Source organism: Trachurus trachurus, assembly GCF_905171665.1.
Source record: "Trachurus trachurus genome assembly, chromosome: 16".
In the NCBI taxonomy this organism is placed as follows: Eukaryota; Metazoa; Chordata; class Actinopteri; order Carangiformes; family Carangidae; genus Trachurus; species Trachurus trachurus.
This window is the reverse complement of record NC_139902.1, coordinates 14,023,766-14,042,630: the sequence shown is the minus strand read 5'-3', so window position 1 is coordinate 14,042,630 and position 18,865 is coordinate 14,023,766. Positions and strand designations below refer to the sequence as shown.

At 41.2% G+C, this 18,865-nt stretch overlaps 2 protein-coding genes across 7 annotated transcripts; both read right to left on the bottom strand.

Annotated features, from left to right (window-relative positions):
* Positions 1-8,931, bottom strand: gnl1 (guanine nucleotide binding protein-like 1). The gene is made up of 12 exons (XM_083990110.1): positions 8,729-8,931; positions 7,248-7,392; positions 6,727-6,863; positions 6,453-6,604; positions 4,772-4,843; positions 3,925-4,117; positions 3,636-3,734; positions 3,330-3,512; positions 2,537-2,715; positions 2,033-2,219; positions 1,151-1,291; positions 1-1,040 (listed from the first exon to the last, which is right to left on the bottom strand). The coding sequence occupies exons 1-12, from the start codon at positions 8,799-8,801 to the stop codon at positions 775-777; spliced, it is 1,827 nt and encodes a 608-aa protein (XP_083846236.1). The 5' UTR covers positions 8,802-8,931; the 3' UTR covers positions 1-774.
* Positions 8,932-9,751: 820 nt separating this feature from the next.
* znf384b (zinc finger protein 384 b) lies at positions 9,752-18,818 on the bottom strand. Of its 6 annotated transcripts, none has more exons than XM_083989841.1 (11): positions 18,640-18,818; positions 16,568-16,659; positions 16,196-16,424; positions 15,603-15,716; positions 14,447-14,601; positions 14,279-14,370; positions 13,246-13,470; positions 11,922-12,089; positions 11,715-11,793; positions 11,434-11,592; positions 9,752-11,286 (listed from the first exon to the last, which is right to left on the bottom strand). In XM_083989841.1, the coding sequence occupies exons 2-11, from the start codon at positions 16,655-16,657 to the stop codon at positions 10,891-10,893; spliced, it is 1,707 nt and encodes a 568-aa protein (XP_083845967.1). In that variant the 5' UTR covers positions 16,658-16,659; positions 18,640-18,818; the 3' UTR covers positions 9,752-10,890. The 6 variants fall into 6 exon arrangements, with proteins under 6 accessions (XP_083845967.1, XP_083845968.1, XP_083845969.1 ...); XM_083989842.1 differs by having other exon boundaries at positions 14,279-14,355; XM_083989843.1 differs by having other exon boundaries at positions 16,592-16,659.
* Positions 18,819-18,865: the final 47 nt, after the last annotated feature.

The following is an 18,865-nucleotide window of genomic DNA, read 5'->3' as shown; positions in this document are numbered from 1 at the left end:
CCCCCCCCCCCCCCCCCGTGTAGAAGCACACCTTGTAAAATATCACTCTCAGATACAGTATCATCTAAATCAAACCCAAGTTCAGATAAATGGATCTCTTACAGGGTCGTAATACTGGTAACTGAAAAACTCTGTGAGGAAATATCGGTTTCATCTCTCACATCCCCATCCCACACCCTTTAAGCAAAGTTGAGACATATTATGGTCTACAAAGAAGATTTAGAGTGATGGTCTTAAATCTCAAGCTGCTCTGAGAGCCGACTGGCTGCTCCAGTGAATGACATCATATCGACAGTGCATCGGATTTGTTTTGTTTTTTTCAACCTTTCCTGAACTTTGGCATCTCAGCTGTGAGGTCACTTATTAATAGAGATTGAAAACCAGTTGGTTGATTATTCCAGACTCAGGGAGGTTACTTGTTCATTTGTATTTGAGAACTACATGCAAAAAGAAAGATTAAATCAAATCAAACCAAACCACCCCAAACCCATTCGTAGAAGCAACATTAAAGAACAAGCTTCATGGATGAACAAGCGGAGCAGAGGCACAACATGGATTACATGAATATGCTCTGTATATCATAGGGAGTAGGAGACAAGATGAATTCATTAGGATAGATCGTGTTTGTGCACACGGAGGGAAATGACATGAGGGCGGATAAGCAACAAAAAATGAGAGGGAATGCAGGTTTTGGCAAATAAAAGGAATGAAAAGTCAGTGGGGAAAAGTCAGGGAAGAGAAACAACTTATCACCGCTCATCTTTCCTTCTGTTATCACTCACACTCATTTTCCCGAAGGACATTGTACATGTTAACGGTGAAGCCAGATGGCTTATTGTCCTCCCGTCTTGGATGTCCAAGCCCCTCATCTTCATCATCCCCATCCTCATCATCATCTGCATCCCTGTCTCTCTCTTCCTCCGGCTCGGTACTGGACTCTCCGTCCTCCTCATCGTCCCTGTCTCCCGTCCCTTCCTCCTCTGTCGTCCGTCCTTGTAGGGTCATAATCTCTGGCAGGTCTGGGTGATTTTCCCATTGCCCTGTAGACCATAAATAATCCCCAAAAGAAATTAATTCCACCCACCTGCCATTTCAACTTTTCAAATACACTTGAAGCTGAAATTATTAGTCATGGAGGAGACTCTTTTACCTCTCAGGCAGCTGTAGCTAGGTGGTCTGAGGCAAAGGCACAATCTGCCATCAATTGCCAACCGAAGGAGACTGTTAGCCGCACGATAGACATCATTGCGAGCTGCTTTAGCCGTCTTATATCCTCTCCTCTCTGCCCAGGCTGAGGAATACAAAGAGATATGGGAAAGAGAGGGGTCTCTTAAGACAGTTTAACACATCATGGTGAGGGGAGAGATATGCAGCAAGGCTGGACTCAGACCTGGACTACTGAGGCAAGGAGCCTCAGTACATGGTTAGATGTTCAACCATGTGAGATACTGGGTTGCACAGACATTAGCATTTTGAGTTAAGGTCACATATATGGCCCTGTTGACATAAACTGACACAACTAATCGAGGACTGAAAACAATCACCCCAAAATACAGTATTTACTCTGGTGAGCATGGTTTCATTTTATTCCATAGTTCCAAGTAATACCAAAAAAGACAGAATAACACCATCCTTATACCCTCACTGGCTCAAAGTGGAGACTGTCTCTTTACTTGTGAATCGTTTAGATGTATACTGCTGAATTACAATTAGGGTACAATTGGGATTACAGTTGGAATGGTTGTTTTTGAATTTCATTTTCATTAAAATATAAAAAAGTCCTTCATGTCTGGTATGATGTGTATGCTGTGGCATATAATGCTCTTATGGTGCCACAGGTGTACAGCATTTTGACACATTTAACCTTCATTAAAAACAACAGCAGTTTCAATTAATTGTAGAGCCGTACTGACTGTTGATTATGAGCCATGACATCAGTGCTGGTAAATAGTGGTAACCTACTGTGCACATATCATTCTCATACTCAAATTACATTAAAATGTCTGGTGTCACGGACGGGGGACTGTCTTACCCTCACACACATCCCACGCGGTCCAGCTAAGCTCTTCAGACCCTTGGTTTCTGTTATGGGGGTCCTTCTCCAGCAGACTGGGATGTTGTAGCTTCAGCACGGAGAGGAACGGGGTTCGCTCACACAGGTATCCAACTGAGCTGTAGGGCTCCTGGAGCTGAGACACTGGGTAGATGCCAGCCAGGATCTATAAACACAAAAGCAAACTCTAAAGAAAACAGGCCAGGGGAAGAAAAAGTTCAAGGAAAAAAAAAAAAAAAAACGAAAGACAGGTCCAAAATCAAGGTAGAAAAAAAAAAAAAAAGTAAAAGTTGAGCAGCCATCAAACCAAACAACCCTGGAGTCTTTGAAGCATACCAAGAGGGAATGTATCAAATCAATAGTCAATTTTGCCAGAGCTGTGTGAATGTGTTGTCCAACACATTTAAGTTTCCACTGAGTCTAAACAACTGAGCAAACTGAAAGTCACATTTGCTCTTTAGTACGCAAAAAGTGAGTTTGTACCTGCAATTGTTTATTGACACGGGAGGGAAAGACAAGTCCAGGGCAGTCACAGAGTTTGACTGTTGGGGTGAGGTAGTAGGTCTGGAAGTATTTGGTGTGGCCAGGGGTTCGAGACACGCTCACCACCTTCCTCCCAACCAAGCTGTTTATAACAGACGACTTGCCAACATTTGGAAACCCTGGAAAAAAAGAATGAGTTCATGTTAGTTACGGTTAGTTTTAGTGCTATTCCTTAGAAATTTGATTGGTGATCTAAAGCCTTAAATAAAGCCATCATTTGGGGCGGTGCGTGGCGCGGTGGTTAAAGCGGCCGCCCCATGTAGAGGCTACAGTCCTCAACACAGGCGTCCCCGGTTCGATTCCCGCGTCGGGTGGACCTTTCCTGCATGTCATTCCCCCTCTCCCTGCTCCCCCTTTCCTGTCTATCTCACTCACTATTAAATAAAGGCAAAAACGCCAAAAAATATACTTAAAAAAAAAAAAAATAAAGCCATAATTTACATATGAAGATGTTCTATTATTAACTTTATATAGACATGTTTTTAATGTGTCACTTGAATAGATCATTGAAGCACTGTGACTTTTTACAAAAGGTAATTCGTGGAAGTATGACAAGAGATAGTGTGGGGCCTGTTGTGCACACACTGAAATGACACAAAAGGCTTTATCTTCTTGTTTCTGGTAAATCTTATTATTTGAAAATTGTGATGTAATTATCCGGTGTTACCAAAAACTGGCAAAATCTCACTCTTTATATTTGTTTTAAGAATCTCTGCAAACAGAAATGTCCTACCTATACAGCCCAATGTGAGGACGCCATCTTTGTACAGCTCCTGTGATGGACTGCTCATCTCCATAGCACTGTCACTTTGATGCTCCACCAGCACTGACTCAGCGGCGTCATCTGGGCGTTCTACATCTAATTTCTCTGCAACAGCATCTCTCTGGATCTTCTTTTCCCAGCTGGACAAGTCAACTGAGAAAAAACAACAAGAGGGAACACAAATGAGTAGGACGAACTGGTAATGTCGACAACTTTATGCCTGTGCTATTACAGTGATTTTATTTTAAGTATGCTAGATGACGTGCACACACGCACCTCTGCCTGCTGTGATGTCCTGACAGGCCTTCAGGATATCTATAGGACCTCCTGCATAACTCCAGTTAGCCTTCTTCCTCATCCTCTTTTTCTGGAGCACTATATGCCAACAGAGAAGGAGACAGTTATTCTTACTGCAACAAGAGCTGCAGACACACAGCAGTTTATTCTGGTGATACTGCTCTGAAATGATTTAATTTCAATTATATTCATCATTCTTATATATTATTATATGCGTCACTAGTGTCCACCATTTTTCCATTCCCCCCTTCTCCCTCTATCTACTTACCTGTGCTGTAGGGCTGTCCAGGGTGGGAGGTGAAGCAGACTATTTGCAGGTGGGGGAACTGAGAGGTCATGTAGTGTTTCCAGGCGATCACCATTGGAGGAGGACACAGGTCAGCTTTGTTCAACACCAGGATCACCTGTTTCTGTAGATCACCTGTGATGTAGTGGTACAGGGATGGAGGGAACTGCAGCACCTAGATATAGATGATGACACACCTTGTTAAAATACTAACAGTGATCTAATCCAACATATAAACCACTCAATCAAATCATTGACTTGCGCGCTGTTTTTAAATTTGCATTAAATCTGAATAGAGGAAGTAAATTAGTTAACAAAATAAGTGTTAGAATGAACGTTAGAGACAAAGCATGTCAGAAGCAGACATTTATAATTAGATCCAAAGAATTGGGTTTCATTTTAACTTGGATAAATAAGCTGCAAATCAATCACACTAGTAGACAAAGAAGAGTAGTAACCCATGACCATTTTCCCTGACTTCATCACCAAGAGCGCAGCAACGTATACAAGATTTATTTTTAAAAACTTTAGAGGGGGAACAAATGGTCGTTGTTTAATACTTTTGAGACACTGCAAAACTGAACTACTGATTGAGACTTTTACATTGTTGTCAAAATTAATGGAAATATTTCCCTGTAACTAGTAACTACAGACAACTGCTAATAAGATTATAAAAACAAAAACATGCAACAATTGTAACATTAAAATGGATTGGGTACTTAAAGAGATACAGAATAAGCATCATATTCGGTATTGAGATGGATCTTGAAAGTGTCTCCATCTGGTGGCCTGCTTCATCCAGCAGGCTTCTGCAGACAAGACCACCTACCGGGTGCCTGATGTCCACGATGAGTAGAATAACATCGGACATTTCCAACACTCTCCATAACTGCCTCCATGTCTAAAACAAAATCAAAATAAGAGTGCGTATGGTTATGATTGATACTGTAAACAAAATAGAGTGATGGATAAGTTTACAGTTACTTAGGAAAGACGGACAAAACAACTTAACAAATATTCATTATTATGTTTAATGCAAGTCTCACTTTCATGCTATAAAATGACTATCCACTAACAGATTCAAAATAACATGTTCAAACAAGCAGCTTATTCATGTTATTTTTCTTCCTACTACTTTGATCCTCGGCACCGTTTAAATAGTCATCATCTCTAGATTAATGAGAGTCACTTATTACACCACTAGCTGCTGTGTTGTGCCTCCTGAGCTTAGCCCACGCTTTGAAATTAAATGATCTGCTGGGTTTTTAATTTTGAAAACAGTGGTACCATTTTCACAGTCTGAGCAATATCACAGCATGCATGTTATATGCAGTATGATGCCGCTTTATTGCCAGTGGAAAATACTAGGCAACGTGCAGGTATGACATATAATTCTGACAGATCGCAACATGATGTCAATTTGCCAAGATGAAGTTTGTGATGTGTCCTGGAACAGCCTCAACTGTTATTTCTTTTAGATGAAAGCGGCGAAGCGAGTTTCTGGGGTAATTATCTGTTTACAGGCAATCCATTTTGTACAGGAACAGTGCTAGTGGTTTATTGCTCTAAAGTGAACTTCTGTGCCACCAAAACCTTTCTGATGTAACACACATGCGTCTATGACTACATGCTAAACCTGTTGTTGGTCTGAGCCAAAAAAAAATGGACGAAAAAGAGAGCGTCAAAGACTAGTGTCTGCATCGAAAAAACACATGTGTTTATTGGCTCAAAATAGTAATTAAAATGGGTATATTGCTGGCTTACGTGCATTTTTGCAACGAGTAGCTGCCCAAAAATGTACAGTCACATTTTATGTTGCAGCATTATGCTAAAATGGAAAATAAAAATATATGTCTTCCTCTATCTACACTCAATAACCAATGACAATGACAAGGCAAATATAGAATTTCAGAAATTATTACAATATTAAAAGGGGGGAAATGTAAATACCAATCTGATGTAAGTATTCAAACCCTTCAGTTTAACACTTAAAATCTAGCTCTAGTGCCTGTCATCATCTCTAACCCAAGCCCTGATCCATCTTCTCTGAGATACTGATTTGGAAAGGCAGACACCTGTAGGCTCCATCCGACATGCATTAATTCAGTGCTGTCCAGCATCATGTTCACCAAGTGCTCCCTTGTGTGTGTGCTACTGTAGATCTAAGATGTGTGTGAAATAAAGTAATGACATTATTGTAAAATCCATGCCATGGTAGAATGTGACAGCAGTGAAAGTGACTCATCCTCAGTCGTATACTGCATTATTTACTAGCTGATTTAATGCAGAGAAAGATTGTTAGTACAACATACTACAATCATCTTGGTTAATTATTTTCACCTCTGTGTGAGTTACTTTAAGTCACTGAGACAATATTGCTATGTGAAAAATGACTCCCAAATCGGGACATCTCATCATTCAAATTTCAAAAGTAGTTTCCCAGTCAAGCACGAGAACGTTGACAATCAAAAGTGTGTATCATGGTATACCTAGTCAGCTGACGTACTTACCTCTAGATTGTGTTCAAAGTGGCTGAGAGAGCCGGGTGGGTTTCTGGAGTGTAACTCATTTAGGTACTCTTGGTACGACCTCTCCTCTTTCTTCAGCAGGTTCTCTCGTGTCATTTCATAATTCCAGGGCGGCCGTCGTGGGAAACCAAGACCTGGAAGTGGATAATCAAGTTTCAGTGTGTCAAGCGGTGACCCACTCCATTAATTTACTCTGTTTGGCTTATTTTGAGACTGTCATGTGAAGAGCATTAAAGAAATAAAGGAACAGCCAGACCTTTCTCTGAGGGATAGATGTCATCGATGCTGACTTCATGTTCTTTGTCTGAGACAAGCTGCAACACCTTCTCCCTGGCCATCTTCTTCCTTTTTTCCACCTCCTCTTTGCTCTCTTTCTCAAAGTGCAGTCGGAACCTGAGGAGAGGAGTAAAATCATTAGTTATTCTGTCACACTGCATCACTATGGCTTAAAAGTGATGATTTAATATAGATTTCACTTATCTACTTACTAATTTAGATACATATTGGATTAGAACATTCCCATTACACAGTATGGACAAGGACATTGTGACAGACAAATTTAAGTAATCAAGATATAGGCCATTTCTGATAAAATATCGTCACCAAAACCCAGTGTTGAAAACTAGGCCTCCTTTTTTTTTTATTATCTGCAGGCTCTGACATATTACTCCAATTAAGTATCTAAGGTAACCATTTTTTTCTTATTCAAGTGTCATCCTCCTCATTCTTTTAATCAAAGTCGATCAATGTGAGCATGAACAGTGATACTGAACTCACCTGTTGGGGTCATATCTACCTTCTCTGCCGGGCTGCTGGTTCATTCTCCTTACATCAGTGGTCTCACTGTCTGAGGTATCTGACTGTCGCTCTCCTCCTCGCTCCACACTGGCATTACGGCTACTGGGCCCAGAGCCTGTGTCACCTGGAAGTTGAGGACAAAAGTCAAACGCAGGCGCACATCACTACACTTTCTAGAATTAGAAGTTTAGACAGACACCATTTAAGACATTTGAGGACATTACTTTGGAAATTTTGAGAGGCCTTTTCACTATTTTATTGACATTTCATTGATTAATCAAGATTAAAATAGTTGTATGTTGCAGGCTACAATATTATGTCTCTCATCAGGTGTCCTCAACCACGTGAAATGAAATGAACAGAAAAATGTGTTTGATGTAGAAACTAATAGGTACGTGTCTCAAATTATTCTGAGATCTTACTAACTGGAATTATACACTGACCTTAGTGGCCAGCAGCCCTGATTAAATTATTAACCACCAAGCACTGATGACTTTACCTTGCTTGATAGCAGGGCTTTTTGATTTACTAATCTACACTGTAAGAATTTTAGTATTATTTCAATAAAATGTAGATTTAGAATAATTGTAAATGCATACCCTATGATGTTTGTGTTGGGAAATGTGTGAGAGGAAACTTCTTGACACTGCTCCTTTGAAAGTTTGATGTACTCTGTGTGGTGTGTGTCTTAACATTAGGCTATATAGACCATCATCTTGCACATCATGGTATAATTGTGTTTAGAACAAACAAATTCAATTTTGAACTCCTAAGTGAAATCTTCCATCTAGAATTTTTAAAATGGTAAGAAATATTGAAAGATATTCTAGTGATTATAAATTTTGTGGCAATTAAGGCAAGGAAAGGTTACTTGTATTGCATTCACAAGGGAAAGTGCTTTACATAATGCAACAATATATAATAAGTAAAAACTCCAAAAGACAGTGACAGCATACGTACATAAATGCAGAACTCAATAAACCCACTAGCTACAGTTTAAGAAACACTGAATCATATAACTATCATAACACCAGAAGCTGACCAGAAGCAACCACCAAAAGCTGTGTGTCAGTAACCTATGGGTGACAGTTATGTACCTCACGGCCTGATGACTTGTGGTTATATCTGTCTTTGTTGAGGACTGAAAAAACCACACTGAAATGTTATTTTTGACGCTCCAATCACAAACACAAGACTGCGTTGCTGTGTCGTGCCATTTATACTGATCAAGTTGGAGGGCAAGTTGTGACACTCCGCTTGATAGGGGCAGCTAACACTACAGGTTTATGTTCCAGGTTAAGTGTCATTGAGGTTGACATGAAAACGTAACTTGACACTACACAGCAGGCTCAGAGACGAGCAGACAGTTTACCGCTGAACTACGTTTAGTAACGTTACGTTAGCTGTGGCTAACTGCTAACTACTAGCATGGCAACGCTAACGGCAAATGTAGTAGTTACCTCTCTTTCTCTCCCGTTTGACTTGCAGCTGTTTCTTCTTCTGTTTGTTGCTAAATGGCTTTTTCCGCGGCATAATTGAAAACAAGCTGGTAAATATATATATATAAGAACCGTGTATTGCTATCTGAAGCGTGTCAAAGCTTTCTAATAGACGTTATTTACATGGATGAAGTTTCTCGACTCCTACACTTTTAAGTGACGCCATATCCACTGCAGACTGCAGAGAATGGTGGACGAAACCAAGTTTAAGTGTTCGCAAACTACCCGACTTTAGATCTGTGTGGCTTCAAGTAGGTTCAGGATTCAGGATTAGCTTTCCAACTAGTAAGCAGTGTCACTTCTACTATCACAAGACGTATGAAGTGTGGACATTTTAGTTTATCTGGCGGAGATCCCCCCCCACACACTTTAATGGTACTGCCCACTTTTGTAAACACCTCACACATTTGCACATTCCTGCAGAGCAGACATGCTTGAAACATCGACTGTATGGCTTGAAACAATAAATATACCTGGACGCTGAGGAGCATTGCACTATTGAATAGTGTCATTAAGACCTTTGTACGTAGGCTACTTCAGTCAGCATGGTGTGCAACATTCAAATATCCCCGGAAGATATGAGACAATGTCCTCAATGAATTGATAAATTAATAGAAAGTTAAATAACTAATCATTTTAATGATTTGATCACTGTTTAAGTAAACCCCCCTCCCCCCAAAAAAGTGGCCTCTCAAAAGTCAGTATTAGCTATTGAATGTTTTTGGGTTTTGACTGTTTTGTCAGAACCTTATTATATTATATTAACTTTACAGTTTATACACTAATAAACCAATTACCTTAGAAAATAATTGGTTGATTAAAATATAGCCACAGTCCTATATGCATGTCCCTACATTGAGCCACTGTGGCACATAAGGAAATTATATTTATTACTTTATTTAACAGGGACCATACAGAACATTGTTACACACACAGATAAGCAATGCAACAGATGTGTGATGTATATAGGGCATAGCTGAAGCTAACGTGTTGCCCCATCCCTTATTAGGCTTTAAAATCTAGGATTAATCTGCCAAACAAAAAAAGTGATAAATCATAACTGGGATAAAAACAACAGGACAGATAAAGCCAAATGTGTACATGAGTATATGCATGGCACTAAAACAATCATTTGGCATTAAACTGGAACAGAACAAATGCCAATAAGAAAATTTCATAGGATTTATTGTATTATAAGCAGAAAAAAACCCACAATTTTTCAGATGTTTAAGTATGTCTATAAAGTACTGTAAATGTTATTGTGGAAATATAACAGCAAGTACACATTTGGATAACATTACTCTTAAGACATACACGCAAAGCAGTACAATAGGATTACATGAAACATGAACTGGCACATCATTCCCCAGAAGGTCATGAGAAGGCCTGCGAATGGGTCTAAATAGGTTATATGGATTACCACATCCTTTAAACACACAATCATTATTTATAAACTGGTAGTATATATATCTATATATATATACTTGATTGATATTTTTTCTTTCCTGAAAAAGAAATAACCTCTACATCCCTTTTAAGGTCAAAAAAAAAAAATGAACTGCAGTCATGTATTTTACAACATAGTAAAGGTAATAACACTGAGTAAAAACTGAAAGCCTCTGTATTAAAGTATAAAAATTTACCTTCAGTTACCCACCAAGTTTGTCGACAGAGAGACCATAAATTTCTACGGCCGAAACTGTATTTGTAGGGAAGAGCCGGAGATGATAAAACGACTGAAGCACTGTTTCTTTGACTTTCTTCCTCTCTTAAAAACCATCACTGTGATGGACCGATACATATTTTATTGCAGCCTTTACATGCACTTTCTACTAAGACGGAATAGCTAGGCAAAAGGAAAACAAACCAAGCAAGGCAGAAAGAAAATAAAAGACAAATAAAAAAAATAAAACAAAATTATAGCCTTCAGTATATTGTGTCACCATATCATTTGTCCTGTCTGCCTCAAGTCATCGGTCAGGCACAGTCAGATGTTCAAAGTTCGTGTCATCATAGTATTGCTTTTTTTTTTTCCTTTGATTCTCCATCCTCCATTTCTTGTATTCTTGAATTCATTCTAACTTCCCTGCCCTCCCCCACATACACCCCTCCTTTCATCACCTCTAAGGGTTGAGGTGCTCCACTTGAATGGTGGATGCTGACACAGTAAGACAGAGGTCCTTGTGGGAAGTAATGTCAGCCACACTGACTGGTTTGTACTGGATGTCACTGGCAGACACTGTCTTATACTGGTGCAGGTCAAATGGACAGGGCATGTTTTCTGACTGGGGGTAGTTGCCCTGGCTTTGTCCCTGCTGGCCTCCACCTGCTCTTCCGCTGCCAGCTCCCCCGGGGCGGCTCGATCCTCCATCTGCACTCTCTACCCGGCTCTGAGCTCCAGCCTGGCCCTGGGCCTGGCTTTGGTTCTGGTTCTGTTGTGTCGTCTGTGCTGCCACCACTGCGGGTGCAGTCAACTGGTCTGGGTTGTGTTTCTCCATGTGTTTCACCAGATACGTCTCCTGAGATGAAGGGAGGATAGGCAGAGGGGAAACAGTGGACACATGATGACTACACGGTGTAAAGTAGCTGCCAGGTGTCTGTTGCCAGTGAGGCGATTCATAGTGTTTCATGTAGAAATGCTCTTCAGAAATGGACATTTGTCTTACTGAGGTATAAGTGCGGTTGCAGAGACCACAGGAGTAGATCCTGGCGTGTTTGACAGTGTGTGTGGACATGTGCACCTCCAGGCTTGCTGCGTCTATGTATCCTTTATTGCAGTTAGTGCACTTGTAGGGCTTGTCCTTGTTGTGTTGACGCCGGTGAGACTGAGAAAAAATGGTTATTCAAAAAAAAAAAAGGGTCACAGTATAGTGTAGGGTTGTGTAATACAGGAAATAACATAGGCATGCCATGCACTGTCTGAAAAGAGATGTAAACTCTGCCACACCTGTAAATTTGAGAGTTGTGTGAAGGATTTCTCACAGCCTGGATGGGAGCACTTGTACGGCCGATCTCCGGTGTGAATCCTGTAGAGAAACACAATACAAACACATACATGTACGTGCATGCCCTCCCATCACTTTCATGGTGATCTAACTCGACCACAGAAAGACACAGAGGCCGATGAGAAACCCAACACCAGTGACTCACTTACCTGTTGTGTTGCTGAAGGTGACTGAGCTGTCTGAAGCACTTTTGGCAGTAGGAACAGGTGTAGGGTTTCACGCCGGTGTGGATGCGGATATGTTGGGCCAGGTAGCTAGAGTTGGCAAATGACTTGGTACAATGGGGACACTTGTGAGGCTTTGACTCTGTGTGATTCCTAATGGGGACAGACAGGGAGGCGGCAGAGAAAGGAACATGGGATTGTAAGAGAAGATGATACTGTGCTTTACAACCCTTACATCCATAAAAAACATTTGAAGAAAGACATCCAAGACAAATTAAGAAAAGTATGGGGTGGTAAAATATAACTTATTAATAAATATAACAATAAATCTTAACTTCATCATCTACACCTACAGCATTTACACTTTCCAAGAAGGGTGTGTCATTTCAAAGTGCATAACATTGACACCCAACATTGTCAACAAAATGAGATGTTATAGATGTTTTGTTTCCAATTTAATGATTGGATTTCATCAGTGCAAATCAACATGCCTCCAGAAATGACTGCAAACTGATTTGAGGACGCCCAAAAAGAAAAGAGAAAAAAAAGGGGGAAACAAACAACAGCAACAGCATGAAAGCAGAGTGTGACAGCAGAGGATTTCTATTGAGCATCACCATTCAAAGCACCAATAAGAGACAGTAATACAATGGGTTACATGGGGAAGCTCAATGGAACAAAGCCTGCCTAAAAAAACTTTCATTTCAACATGTTTTTTCTAAATGTGTATGTGTGTTTCAGTGAAAGAAGCACTGGCAGAAGAGATGACAGAGCATGCAGACAAAAGAAACACGTAGAGGTGTGTAAAGCAGGAAAAATATATGATGCAGTGCAAAGAGTATAAAGGGAGGCAAGAGGTGTGCACACAGGCAAATGGAAAAATAAAAATAAAAAAATAAATAAAAGGGTCAAATATTCTCATTGTGTCAATTCGTACAACAAGAGCTCCATGCATTTTAAATTGCCATTCTGATTAGTGCATAAATAATGGAAAATCATTTCATGGACGAAGCCCAACTTAAAAAGGTGCGATCTGAATTCTAATTTTCCAAAAAGGTCACTTCATGGTGGAACTGGTAGCATGCGAGCCAACATCTACAAGGCAGTGTAATGTGCATCTGCACGCCGCTCCGCTCTCTTCCCCAGGTGGAAGAAGAAGACAGGAGTCTGGGCTTCGAGAAGGAATTTTTGGCAAGACAGGATCAGAGGACAGGGAATATGGTACAGGGTTTGGGGAGGGGGGTGGTAATAGGGGGAGGAGGTGGTGGGAGGGAAGGGTAGAGGAGGGGAGGGAGGGGTTCTGCAGTACCGTGTGTGCTGCTGTAAATGACTGAGCTGCCTGAAAGATTTCTGGCAGTAGGAGCAGGTGTAAGGCTTGGCCCCGCTGTGGATGCGGATGTGCTGGGCCAGGTAGCTGGAGTTGGCGAATGACTTGGCGCAGTGAGGACACTTGTGAGGTTTGGCCTCTGTGTGCGACTTGGAGTGGATCTGCATATCAGACTTACTGAAGAAGGTCGCCGCACACATCCGGCACCTACAGGCGGAGAGACACAGAGATGGGAGGGGGTAGGGGTATGGGTTTGGGTTGGAGGAGGAGGAGGAGGAGGAGGAGGAGGGAGGCAGGGGCAGGACGGAAGAACACGAGGGAAGGGAGAAAAAAAGGAGACATATACAGAAAAGGAGACACCAGAAAACAAGAGAGGGTGAGAAAGTGGGGGGAAATCAGGAGAGGGTGGTGGAAAGAGAGAGGGAAATGAAGCAATGACCCACAGAGAGAAATAAGATGAGACAAAAAAAATGAAGAAATTTGAACAATAAAAGAAAGGTTGATGAAGACAGAAGTTGGTTCAGGGACATGTAAACACAGGGAAAGATGTCGAGGGAGATATCAGTGAAAATTGAAGGGGAAAGGCACATAGACACTATAAAAAAGTGAAAGAGCAGGACTTGAAAGATCACAACTGAAGGAGCATGCTGCATAAAGACAAAGAGGACAGCAGAGGGCAGGTTCATGTCCAGTGTGCGCAGATAGCATCTATGAAGCGCTGATGTATTTGTACGTCAAATACATTTTTTTGAAAGAAGGAATCAACTGTCCACTACGAAGCAGGCACGTTCTGCCACAGCATGCAGTGAAGTGTGTTTAGAAGAGGTGTCTGGGTGTGTGTCAAGGTGTGTCTATCCAGCAGCGCCTAGTTCATCTATAGAAGCTCGACATCTCTACGCTGATTTCGACAGGACACAGAAGAACAGATGCGCTTGCATTCCACAGCTAGAGCAAGGAGAAATGGGGACACACAGCAGGTGTTGCTTGCATTATATATTTTTGTTTGCCACCATACCTGTATGTCTTGGTGCTGTCCTTCGGGCCACGGTCCTCGTCTTCATTCGACAGGTCATACGGATCTCCACCGTGATGCTGCAAAGATGTCACCTATCAGAAACAAAATTCTAACTTATCTTATCTGATCATCTGCTTGCGTCTCTGTTTTACATCTTTATTTTCCTACCTGGCCGCCAGATGCCAGATGAGCCAGGATTAGCGTTTCATTTCCTGGTCCACCCACGGGTCCGACCCGGGGTACCGTTGTCTTCTTCTTCCTGCCTCGTTTTGAGGGCGCAGGCATCACGACAACATGGGATGTCCCATCCCCTTCCTTTTTGTCTACAACAAGATAAATAGCAGCGTTTAGAGGACAGAGCACTTTTGACTTTTTTTTTTTAACTCATGTGAGGTGCAGGAAGTATTGTTTTTTGTGCTTTCTTCACTTGTAATTGCCTTTGAATGAGCAAGGACAGAGAATTTGGATAAAAAGCTACTAAACTAAACCAGGCGTATTCCTGTTTGGTAAAACAAACTGTCAAAATGATAATAGTCCATGACTTAAATACATCAGTTTCCCTTGACCAATTCTAGCAAAGTACAATAAGATCCCTTTCTGTAGGCAGGTAAAAGACCTTCTTTTAACAGAACAAGATTGTGAATGCGATGGTTGCCCTCATATGTTATTAGTATTGAAGGTGTATTTGGCCTTGTGGGTACTGGCCGAAAGTTTTATTTTGATGTGGGAGTCTGAAGAAAAGTAACTCCAAATGCTGAATATGGCTCCCTCCCTAGAAATAAAACACAACAATATGAGAAACTGCGACAGCACCTCCTGCATATGGAAGATATTTCTGATTCTACTTTAAGAGGTAAAATCCCAAGTTACGAACAAAGCCTGGATAAGAAATTAGATTATTTGCTCTTCATTCTCTGGTTCTTTTGGTTTGTACCTCCTGAGATCAATACATGCTTTGATCTCTGAGAGCGAGCTCAGGAAAATCAGATTGTATTTTCTCTCTCATAGCCTGGGCCTAATGAAAAGGACACTCGGAAAAACAACACTTAGAAAAAGTAAACAGGTCTGATCATGTTCAAAACCACTAAAAACTAAATTAAAAGCTGCAAAGCTTGTGTGATTTTATCAGCTCTGTTTTCTTGCACCCTGTTTAAATCTAACTTTGTACTGAAATCATAACTTCTGAATAGTGTGTGTGCGTGTGCTTGAGAGAGTTGTTCTTCAAAGAAGCCCAGTCCCGATGAAAGAAAGCTCTATAGAAAACATTTTAGAAAACAGATAATAGATATATCATAAGCTAAATGTGTCATTTACTGTGTTTCACCTTGAGAATGGAGTGCAGAGACAATCATGGTTGTTGCTGGATGACCAGACACAAACGACTGAGAGGAGGTGGGAGAGACTAGCGTCCCCTGGGGAGTCGTGATGACCAGACCCGCTAAAGAAAGAGACAGAGAAAGAGGAATAATGACACTGTACTAAAGAGACAGCAGGCAGCGCAACATCAGAGAAAACTAAAAGTGATAGTTAGACAATATTCTGTTCTAAAGTGCGTTGTGTTGAAGTATTAACATTATGCTACAGAAGAGTTTGATAGCACAATGTTGTTGTCACACTATCTGAGGAAACCCCTGAGGTTGTAGCATAAACTCTGACTTCATTCTACCGGCAAACTTTACCCTGAGCCCTTCAGTGCTTTTCAATTTGAACTCATAAAGTAGACCAGTTATTGCGCTGCTGTTATCTCATTGTTCAGAACTAAACTCATGCGATAGTCTTCCAACCTAAACCTTTGGTCTCGTTCCGTTTTCAAATCGCACCTTGTTGCACCTCGTCAAATCTATCGTGAAATAAACAAAAACATTCTCAGAGTGTGAAACACCCAGAGGCTCGCCCCCTGTGCACAAACAGACTCACCTGCTGTCATGATGCCTGTGGAGGGGACAGGCAGCACCGTGATGTTCTGGGTGCTGTGAGGAGGGTGGAGGTGTGTCGCATTCCCAGCCTGGGCTCCTCCATCTGTCTTGGCCCCAGGATTGGGGATGGTGAGAAGAGCTGTTTGGTAGTGGGATGCAGAGGAAGGAGGGAAGGATGCATTCTTCTCCTGTTGCTCTTTCACCTTGTTCAGGAACATGGCATTCTCAATCTGTCGGGAGAGTGGAGAGTTTGTCATCTTTGGATGAGAAGACATTGATTCTGATCTGGAGATGGATGCATGCTTTAAAACAGACTTAAAGTTTGAAATACATACTGTCAAATTTGATTGCAAAAAAAAAGGAAAATACATACTGTCCATGTGTTGTCCAGTCTTACCTGTCCTTGCACAGTGGGGACGGGAGACCAGAAATATGATGAATTAAAATGAGAATCTTCCATCATTTCTGCAACGACACAAAAACAGCAAAAATTAAATACTGCATATAAATACAAACGCGGCAATTACACATGCAACAGGACACAGAACGAAGCAGCTAAAAAGCACAATTCAACCCTGACCAAAAGAGTTATATCACATGGAGACTAACTTTATGGTCATTATAGATGCTGTAGTTTATTGTGCTGATGTGGTGGACAATGTATTGCAAAAACCTTTTAGTAAATGGCAATATAATTCAGCAGCACCGCAAACTACAGCTGCCAAAATGCCCATAAAGTTGAATCAGCAGCACGTCTCTGAAACAGTTTCCACAAAAACTGCATTATAACCTTCATGAAGGTCGGATTTATTGCAGAGCCGTTGTATTAGACTGCATTAGTTTAAGCTAAGTACACCTGATAAACTGGCAACTGAGCACGTGTGGCTAGCATTAAAACTACAAACCAGAGCACCACGTCGCTACTAAAGTCATTTAAAAATAGTAATATGTGCGTAAGTGGCCAATTACTTTGCAGTCTATTGGGATAAGACCTGAATGACACCAAGTGATTTCCTGCACCTACAACCATGTGCTAAATTTCCCTCCTGAAGATCAATAAAATCAGTCTTATCAGTGCTGGAACAAAGTCTTAATCTCAAATGCTTTTGTCTATACCATCACATTGTCCCAGGTTTGCCAAGAGGTAATTGTTTTAAATCCTAATTCAGTACTAAGACAGTGCCTTGTAAAGCAAAATATCATCTGGGATAATGGAAACAAGGCCCTTTCTTTAAGATCTGCAATCAACTGGTCAAACTTGACCCATGTCTTTTCACCCATTAATTCACACTGAGCTGGTGCACACTTCCTGACAGATTCACAGTGTTTCCACAGCAGATATTTTTACCTTGGCAAAGAAGGAAAAGCGCAACAACATTAACATCGGCCCTGTGCTATTCAAATGTACAACTGAGATGTGACAGTGAGCAAATAAACCAGGACACTGAAACTGAAGCAGCCATTATCATATGTGATCTCACTGCTGTAACATGTAGCCTACAAAAAAAAATAATAAAAATAAGGGAAAATAAGTTTAAATTCCCACACATTATGCCCCAAGTGAAGGCCTCTTGAAGGTTGAGTGTTCCCTTCCCTTTGCCCTGATATTGATGTTGATGTGCAGCCCTATAGGATCCTACTGATTACAGTCCAATTAACGAATAATTCAATAATTAACGAGATTATGAGAGGTAGGCTATCTGATTAAAATAAATATTAACATTAACAAAACGAATAAGACGAACCACGGCGGACACAAAGAGTGAAACCATCCGTGTAGTAACATGTTGGTCTCTGAGGTTGAGGTTGATAGCTTCAATACAGTCGTTATTCACAAAATGTGTGCTAAAACGTACTGCTCCTGGATCAGCTATAACATCGATAATGTGATGTACTGGTCAACTTTCTCCACTGGACTTTACCTGTAAGGTAGCCTACAGTGTTCAGGGGTTTTGAGCGCGAACATGCAGTAAGTGCCGGGGATTGAGTGGATATTTACAGCACATCCAGCTAGGTAGCTAGAAGTTGGTTTAGCAGAGACAAAACAAAACAAAACAAAACAAGCAGATGTGTCGCTAAGTTCACTAAAAACGCCACCAATCCGATGTATGTTAATGTTTACAGTAGGATAGCTTCAACAGCAGGAATCCATTTCGGCTCCTTGCATGTTGTGGTTAATCAGGCCCGACGTGCTGATTAACACACAGTTAGCAGACAGCACAGTGAGGCTGCAGTGCCCTCCTGCTTGGGGAAAATAACAAGCATAGCAGTGAAGGAAAAAAAAAAAAAAAAAAAAAAGGATAAAAAAAACTGAAGCGAAGAGAAAAAAAACCAATAGACCATCCTCACAGACTTCCGGCTGTGGAGACGGGCGGAGAGGCGGCAGCAGAGTCGTGCAAATCTACCACAAATACTACACACTGCATGGAGAATAGTGGCGTTTACCGGTTCCGACGAGTCCGTCTCCCACCCCGGAACTCCCGTGGGCCGGGACGATTTGGACTCGGTTTCCAAATCTGTCCAAATTCCTGCAAACCACTCAAGTTTTTTTCTACTTTTCGCCTTTTTTTTTTTTTTTTTTTTTTTTTTTTTTTTTAGATTTTTTTTTTCCCCCTCCGGTTAAGCAGCTGCCTCGTCTGAGCTTCACTTCCTCCGGATAAGGTCGTCAGAC

Bases quoted from the DNA above. Each gene is read 5' to 3' on its own strand.
- gnl1 (XM_083990110.1), bottom strand. From the start codon at position 8,801: ATGCCGCGGAAAAAGCCATTTAGCAACAAACAGAAGAAGAAACAGCTG. The intron at 3,735-3,924 runs GTAAGTAGATAG...GTTGGCATATAG, and splicing joins TGGACAGCCCTACAGCACAG to TGCTCCAGAAAAAGAGGATG. The intron at 2,220-2,536 runs GTACAAACTCAC...TTGTGTTTATAG, and splicing joins GTGTCAATAAACAATTGCAG to ATCCTGGCTGGCATCTACCC.
- znf384b (XM_083989841.1), bottom strand. From the start codon at position 16,657: ATGATGGAAGATTCTCATTTTAATTCATCATATTTCTGGTCTCCCGTC. The intron at 16,425-16,567 runs GTATGTATTTTC...CTCTCCCGACAG, and splicing joins GACTGGACAACACATGGACA to ATTGAGAATGCCATGTTCCT. The intron at 15,717-16,195 runs GTGAGTCTGTTT...CTCTTTCTTTAG, and splicing joins CACAGGCATCATGACAGCAG to CGGGTCTGGTCATCACGACT.